This window comes from Aquila chrysaetos, chromosome 2 (genome assembly GCF_900496995.4).
Source record: "Aquila chrysaetos chrysaetos chromosome 2, bAquChr1.4, whole genome shotgun sequence".
Classification (NCBI taxonomy): domain Eukaryota; kingdom Metazoa; phylum Chordata; class Aves; order Accipitriformes; family Accipitridae; genus Aquila; species Aquila chrysaetos.
The window spans coordinates 26,012,089-26,020,577 of NC_044005.1; the positions used below are offsets into that span (position 1 = coordinate 26,012,089).

Below are 8,489 nucleotides of genomic sequence, written 5' to 3' on the forward strand. Positions count from 1 at the left end.
TCCTGCACACCGTGCTTTTTATGATCGTTTTGAATTCGTTTAAATCAAAGCTTCACCTGCTGTTTTAATGTTACACAGATGTGTATGTGCGTGTGTGTGCATACTTCCAAATAAAGAGGGTAATAGGAATAAAGGGAAAGGGATTATTGGATGACAGTATTTATTCTAGCACTGAAAGGAAGGAGTTAGTAGATTTCCCTTCTGATAGTGAAAATTATATTCCTTGTCCCTTGGGACTACTGGTAGGTCGTAAACTTTGGGCAATCTCTGCAGAATCCCCAATGCTGCATCCAAAGTGCTGACTCGCATTCCTGTGCAAAAAGCAGTAGCTGGGTAGCAATTGTTCGCAGCCATGGCTCCATCCCTTCTTGCGCTCCCCTCCATCTTATTAAACAAGCTACTGTCTGGGGAGTTCTTATGCTATTTTTTGTTTGCTCACTTTTTTCTTTCAGTTAGCCAGATCAGGCACCTGAATGGCTTCATTGTTTAGGCTTCCTCTTTTCCTCCTCCAAACGTAATTTTAATTCCTGGATTATTTCAGAGCTAAATAAACACCAGACGTGTTTAATGTAAATCCAGCAAGACTGATCTGGATCACTCCTGCCCCGCCATTCGCATGGCAAAGGAGAGGAAAGGTGGAAGGTGAGCAGGAAAGCACGCTGCTACCCTCACAGGGACAGCGCTGCCATAGATTGGACCTTTATTACATTGCCACCATTCAATCTATTTTCCCCTACCAGATTAGATTGATACTGACAACTCGTTCCCTGTGAAGGTGCCACGGCATGGCATTTATTTGCATTTACACTGCAGTTCTCTTCATCAGTCAGCTTTGCAGAGATCACCACTGCTGCTGGCCATATTGTTGCTATGCTGACACTTCATCCTTAAGTGCTGCTTGCGTAATGGTACAGTACATGCCCATGACCAAAGTTTAAATCAAAGTTTAATCATTACGGAAAAACAAACATACTTCCGCGACTGTGTATCCTGCAAGTAAAAGTAAAGGCAGATTGGTTGGGTCACAGATGCTAATCTCTTCTCTTTTTCTATTCACAACTATAAAGGGAGTTGACAGCACCTGTAAATGGTTTTCTGAGGCTAGATTATATCTAAGGTGATTATTATTTACACCCACTATAAAGACTGCTCTTGTGAGCCAAGAAGGCTGTTCCTGTGAGGTGAGTGTTACCAAAAAAGGGCTTTCTTGCAGGAGGATTCAGTGGAGCGAGGAACCAGGGTGAGGAGCAGTTCAAGCACACAGTGTGCCTTGTCATGTGTTGGGTTTGTATAACCTGGGGACTGAAATACAGTCGGGATATGCTGCAGTTCTGCATTCCCAGACACTCGGGTTGAAGGGGAAAGCCTCAGCCCTCTCAACCTGAGTTTTTTAAGCAGGGGCTGACCTTTTCCCACAGTCCAGTTCTGCTTCTCATATGAAGATCCAACACGGGGCAGTAAAAGGATAGGAAAGGAGTTGACCTTCCAGTATGAATCAGAGCGAACACATGCTTGTTTAGTCAAGTAAAGTCATATTAATGTAGAAATCCTGCAGCCATCACTAAATCACTGTGGCTGGAAGCAAAGACTTTTACTTTGACCAGCTTTCATCTGCCTTACTGGAAGCTTGCTTCCGTGAAGCCTCTCTAATGTCCACAGTTTAGGTGTGAAATTTCTAAGTGTGAAATCCACTCTCTTCTTCAGCCAATTTGCATATAGGAAACTCATATAATTCAAAGACTTTTCTATCGCTACTTGCTGCTTCTACAAGCTTCCCCTAAAAAAGAGTCACTTTGTCAGAATTTATTTTCTTACTGTATTTTACCTGGTCCTACCATTTCTGCAACTTCAGCGTATGCATGCCATTAAGCTTTCCCTGTAAAATAATTCCACTCACATACAGATCAAATTCATTTGCCAGCTTTCTAGATTATAACCAGACACACATAAAACGTTTTGGACAACTAAAAATGGAAACGAGGCGCATTGGCGATATGAAAGGAATTATTTAAAGCAACAACTTTTTGTCGTGTGAGTTCTGAAACGTTATTAACCGAATAAAAGGTATCTTTCCCGCTCGGTGCTGCACCGCTGCTGGGCGCGCGCGTGTGCGTGTCAGGCCACCGTGGCACCACGCCATAGAAACCGCAAGTCCCTTTAAAGCACAGAGGGAAACCTGTCATGGACGGGTTTTTCGGCGTTTCCAGCAACAAAGGAATCAGGAAGAGGCACTGAAAGAAAGGAATCCATCCAGCGCAGCCCAGCTGGCAGAGGCTCGGCCGGCAGCCACCGGGCGTGCGAGCGTCCCCCCCGCCGCGCGCTGCCTCCGCGGGCAGCCCCGAGCCCGCGTGTGCGCAGTGACGCCACGCCGGTTGCCGCCCGCAGCGCAGCCCGCCGGGTCCCTGCCAAACGCGTCCCCGCAGTCGGAGCTTATTATTCTTTGGACGCGGACAGCGATGTCGGCGTTTGCAAGAACGGCCACCGACTGCAGCGAGAGTAAAAGCGGGCTGTGCAGAGCCCCTCCCAGCGAGCACGGGCACCGGCGTGGCCGCGGGGGCGGGCGGGGAGCGGGCAACTTCGGGGATCGCGGTCGGAAGGAGACAGGGGTTTATTTTGTTTTCCTCCCAGTGAAATGACTTCTCAGCTTATTTGCATGAGCCGAAGTTGTTTTGAGTAATTTGCCCGTTAGCAGGGTTATGCAAATGTTAGCAAGCTATTTAAAGGGGGGAACAGAAAAAAAAAAAACAAAAACCGTGTGTTCTCACAGCGCCGGGGAAATCCTATGTCCCTTTGCATTAGCGAGATGAGATCACAGCGATTACTCACCTGCCTGGCCTCTCCTACACCCTTGAGCAACGCACAGCACTATCTTTCCCAGCCCAACCTTAAACACTCGGCAAACATGGCTGATTTAAACAAATCAAAAGTGGAAGAGCTTCTGATGCAGCCACGGGCTTACAGAAACTGTGTCATTCTGTCACCGGGATCACTGAAAGAGAAACACGAAATCGGATATTAAGGCGGGATCCCCCCCATTTGCCTCAGCAGCCGGAGCGCACGGGAATCCCACCGACAGCCTCGGTGGCAGGACGCCGCGCCGTCGTCACGGAGGCAAAGCGGGGCGATCCGCGGGTTTACAAAATCCTGAAAACGAGATATTTGAACTTAGCCCAGCCAGGAGAAAACACGCACCACCACCACACACACACCCACCCCACCCCCCGCTTCCCGGCCGCGCTTTCGCGGCGGCGGACCCGCCGCGCGGGCTGGGCAGGAGGGCGAGGGCGCGATCTGCCGTTCAAGTTTCCAAACATAGCCGGCAGCGCGGGCTGCCCGCGCGCCCCGCCGTGCCCCGCCGCGCTCCAGCTGCCGGCCGCGCAGGGGAGGGCGCGGGCAGGGCGCCGGGCATGCGCGCCCCGCGCAACAAGTGGGCACCGCGCCGCCGCCGGGGGGAGGGGAGCGAGGGGCGGGCGCTCGGCGGTGACGCGGGGCCCCGCCCGGGTACAGCCGAGCCCAGGCGAGGCGAGGAGAGCCGAGCCGGGAGCGCGGCGCGGAGGAGGGGAGGGGAGGGGAGGGGCGGGGCGGCGCGGCGCGGCGCGGCGCGGGGGGAGCGCGGCGCGGCGGAGGGGGCGCGCAGGCACACGCGGCGGCGCGCAGCACCCCGCGCTCGGACTGCGAGCAGCGGCGAGGATGTGAGTGAGGAGCAGGCGGCGCCGCTCGCCACGCTGCTGCCGCCGCTGCCCCCGGGCCGCCACCGCTCCGCCGGCGCTCGGGGAAACCGCCGTCGCAGCCGGGACCGGACAGCTCCGTGCGGGTGCCCCTTTTTCGCTCGCGGCGGTGGATCGGCACGTACCGAAGTGCGAGCTCGCGAGGCAGCCGCGGCGGGTGGAAGGTGACCCCCCCCATCTTCCTCCGTGCACCTCCGCCTCCTCCCGGAGGAGGAGCAGCAGCAGCGGAGAGCTAGAGAGCGCAGGGAAACAGAAGCGGCTAGAAGGCGACCCCCACCCAGCCCCCCGGAGGAGCAGTAGAAGCGGTTCCCACCCCACCGGGGCAGCAGCGGCAGGACCAGGTAGAAGCAGCCCTCTCCGGCAGCGGGGGCGAGCTAAAAGCGGGCGATCCCCCTGCTGAAAGGGGCAACAGGATCAGGTACGGAGAGCCACCCCCCCTGCAGCCCGGGGGGGAAGACTGAGCCAGCCCCTAGCCCGGCGGCAGCGGCAGCAGCTCCCCGGCCAGCAGCACCATGTCCGCCGCGCAGGTGTCGTCGTCCCGGAGACAGTCATGCTACCTGTGCGACCTGCCCCGCATGCCCTGGGCCATGATCTGGGACTTCACGGAGCCCGTCTGCCGGGGCTGCGTCAACTACGAGGGCGCCGACCGCATCGAGTTCGTGATCGAGACGGCCCGGCAGCTGAAGCGGGCGCACGGCTGCTTCCAGGACGGCCGCTCCCCCGGCCCCCCGCCGCCGGTCGGCGTCAAGGCAGTGCCGCTCTCCGCCAAAGAAGCGGCGGCGGCGGCGGCGGCCCAGCAGCAGCTCAACCATGTGGACGCCTCCTCCAAGGCAGCCTCGGCGGGGCTGACCCAGTCCAGCCTGGACCGCTACGGGCTCAGCGCCGCCGCGGCGGAGCAGCGCAGCCGCTTCGAGTACCCGCCGCCGCCGGGCAGCCTGGGCAGCAGCCACGGCGCCCGCCTGCCCAACGGGCTGGGGGGGCCCAACGGCTTCCCCAAGCCGCCTGAGGACGGGCCGCCGGAGCTGAACCGGCAGAGCCCCAACTCCTCCTCCTCCTCTTCCTCCTCCCGCCGCGGGGCGCACGGGGGGTTGGTGTCCGGCCTGCCCCCGGGGGCCGCCGGCGCCCAGATGAACGTGCCCCCCAACCTGCTGCCGCAGACCTTGCTCAACGGGCCCGCCGCCTCCGGCGTGGCGCTGCCCCCGCCGCACGGGGGCCTGAGCGGCCGCGGCGGCGGCGGTCCCCCGGCTCCCTCCGCCTCCTCCCAAGGGGGCACCTGCGGCGGCGGCGCCGGGGGAGGCGGCGGCTCGTCCTCCGAGGCCTGCGGCAAGCGGCCGGGCTCGGTGTCCAGCAGCGACCAAGAGCGGGAGCTGAAGGAGAAGCAGCGCAACGCGGAGGCGCTGGCCGAGCTCAGCGAGAGCTTGCGGAACCGGGCCGAGGAGTGGGCCAGCAAGCCCAAGATCGTGCGGGACACGCTGCTTACTCTGGCCGGCTGCACCCCTTACGAGGTGCGCTTCAAGAAGGATCACGCCCTGCTGGGCCGCGTCTTTGCTTTCGACGCCGTCTCCAAGCCGGGCATGGACTATGAGCTGAAGCTCTTCATCGAGTACCCCAGCGGCTCCGGCACCGTCTTCTCCAGCGCCTCCGGCGTGGCCAAGCAGATGTACCAGGACTGCATGAAGGACTTCGGCCGCGGCCTCTCCTCGGGCTTCAAGTACCTGGAGTACGAGAAGAAGCACGGCTCCGGCGACTGGCGGCTCCTGGGGGACCTGCTGCCCGAGTCCGTGCGCTTCTTCAAGGAGCTGGTGGGCGCTGACATGCTGCCGCAGCCCTACCTGGACGCCAGCTGCCCCATGCTGCCCACGGCGCTGGTGAGTCTCCCGCGGCCGGGGGCCGGGGCCGGCGGGGCGCAGGGCACGGCCGCCGCCTCTAGGGGACCCGGCGGCGGCGGCGGCGGCGGCGGCGGGGCGATGCGCAAGAGGAAAGCCTCTCCCGAGCCCTCGGACTCGGCCGAGGGGGCTCTGAAGCTCAGCGACGAGCAGCAGCGGCAGCAGTGGATGGCCAGCCAGAGCGAAGCGCTCAAGCTCACCATGTCGGCCGGGGGCTTTGGGGCGGTGCACGGCGGGGGCCCCCCGCCGCCGCCGCCGCCGCCCCTCGGGCCTCACTCCAACCGGACCACGCCGCCCGAGTCCGCCCCCCAGAACGGACAGTCCCCCATGGCCGCGCTCATGTCGGTGGCCGACACGCTGGGCAATGCCCACTCGCCAAAGGACGGCAGCTCGGTGCACTCCACCACGTCCACCCGCAGGAACAGCAGCAGCCCCGTGTCGCCGGCCTCGGTGCCGGGCCAGCGCCGCCTGGCCTCCCGCAACGGGGACATGAACCTGCAAGTGGCCCCTCCTCCCCCCAGCGCCCACCCCGCCATGGACCAAGTGCACCCCCAAAACATTCCGGACTCCCCCATGGCCAACAGCGGGCCCCTGTGCTGCACCATTTGCCACGAACGCTTGGAGGACACCCACTTTGTTCAGTGCCCCTCTGTGCCCAGCCACAAGTTCTGCTTCCCTTGTTCCAGAGAGAGCATCAAGGCCCAAGGGGCGACTGGCGAAGTCTACTGCCCCAGCGGAGAGAAATGCCCCCTAGTCGGTTCCAATGTGCCTTGGGCATTTATGCAGGGCGAGATTGCGACCATTTTAGCTGGGGACGTTAAAGTGAAAAAGGAGAGAGACCCTTGAGTAGGAAATCCAATCCCTTCAGACTCCTGAAGATGTAGAATTGTGAATATAACAAACTGCAAAAGTTAGTCTTATGTATAGACATTATTTTCGTCGTATGTTTCTATATTTTGAAACAAAGGTATGTACTCTTCTTCATTTGAAGGATAGAGCTGGTTTTTGTTAAACAGAATATAATATTGTTTGGTTACTACATAATACCTGTTCTCATTTCTTTGGCAGTGTGTTGGCTAGGTACAAAGTTAATAGCCCTTAGCGATTACCTGCTGCTGGTGTGTATTTTTGTAAATGTATGCACTTCTCTGAAAGAAGAAGAAAAACACAAAAAATGAAAAAAAATTTTTTTTTTTTGCCAAGGCCAGTGTTGATGCCTAAAAAATTGCTACAAAAATGGTGACAGCTTATGTTTTACAAGCCCTGAGTGTTAGTCCTTCACTTTATTTTTTTTCGTTTTCGTTTTTTGTTTGCAAAACGGTGGGGTGGCTCTGGGGGGAGGGTGTTTTTTGTTGCAAGTTTGTAAGGAAAATGTTTCAGTTTGTTTCTATTGATCTGAACGTTTTTAATCTTCATGTGTTTTTTGTTTTTGCTTTTATTGATGCACGGATGCTTTTGAACAGTAGAGCAAAATGCTGTACATGAAAAACATGCTCTGTTTGTCCTTTATACATTTCTGTAGTTAACAGAACACTGTAATGTGCCTTGGAGCTTAGTAAATTGTAATAAATTCAATTGATATTAATACTTCTCGAGTAGCAAGTTTTATTTTTCTCAGAGCTTAGGCAGCATGCGCAAGCCCTGTTGCCTTTTTTAAAAAGTCTCCATTATACCAAGAGCCTGCAGGTCGTTGTGATAATTGTGGCACTTTTATGCACATTTTCACATATATGTAGTAAGATGATGATGTTGATGGTGTTATCAAACTTGTCTAAATCTTGGCATTGTGCCTATTTACATTTCACCTTTAATGTTGCAGTAACAGTTGCTGACTAAGCATTTTCTATTTACTGTTTCTGCATCTCATTTCCTCCTCTCTTCTTCCCCCCCCCCCCAGCTCTCCAGCTGCAACCAGTGTTTGCAATACAGGATGCATCCATTGCCTGCGCAATTTAATAAGGCTTGAGATTTGAAACGAAGCCCTCTTTCACAAAAAAAAACCAGCATCACGTGGTTAATAATTTTAGTTGATTTTAAGAGCAGTTGTCGAAGCTCAGCATTAGCCATAGACTCTTGGTAACGCAGGACTGTAGTTGAGCACAGTGCAAAAAAAGGTAGCGGGAAATAACAGCTTCTACAGTTGATGTTGCAGCTGGTGGGGTAGCTACCCCATTTAGGGAATGACTTTTCATAACTGAACTGGTAAACAGTTCAGGGGCTGTATTGTGTTTTCAGGTGAGGAAGCTTAAAGCACTGAAGTGAAATGCTTTCCTTTTGGCAACTGTCATACGTGATTCTTTGTATAATTAACTTTTTATGTGACACTGGCGTTTTCTGGAGATTGGGGAGCAGTGCAATACCTGTTAGGTGATCAACAGGCAAAGTAAATACACAGGCCTCACACTAGCTAGAAAATGCAAACAAACCTAAGGTGAACTTTGTCCTTCCCAGGAGGAAAGATAGAAAACTCCTAACAAAAACAGCAGCCCTACAGAAATCCTTTGCAGTTTGACCAGCAGAACACAGAGCTGTTCCAAATGCAACAGTGTCATAGGCTATGAGCTCTGAGTTTTATTGAATATTAAGGATCCCCACACCCCAAAATCCCAAGAGGTACTTTTTAAAAGTCTTGGGTGGCATTTGGTATCTGCCTGCTCTTAATAAGGCATTTTTCATTTGTATTCCTGGTGGAAAGGATGGTAGAAGCCTTGAGACTATATGCTTAATGTGCCTACGGATTTTTGCTCCCTTGTATAGGTACATACTCTGGCTATTTTGTGTGTGTGTGTGGGTGGGTTATGTTTTGAGATTCAACCTTTGGCATCCCTGTGATTTCAGATGACGTGTATATATATTTTTTTTTTTTTTCTGCCAA

The 8,489-nt window shown here is 55.3% G+C and overlaps 1 protein-coding gene across 1 annotated transcript; it reads left to right on the forward strand.

Annotated features, from left to right (window-relative positions):
* The first annotated feature begins 3,638 nt into the window (after positions 1-3,638).
* IRF2BPL (interferon regulatory factor 2 binding protein like) lies at positions 3,639-7,199 on the forward strand. Its single transcript, XM_029998539.2, has one exon. The coding sequence runs from the start codon at positions 4,241-4,243 to the stop codon at positions 6,458-6,460; it is 2,220 nt and encodes a 739-aa protein (XP_029854399.1). The 5' UTR covers positions 3,639-4,240; the 3' UTR covers positions 6,461-7,199.
* Positions 7,200-8,489: the final 1,290 nt, after the last annotated feature.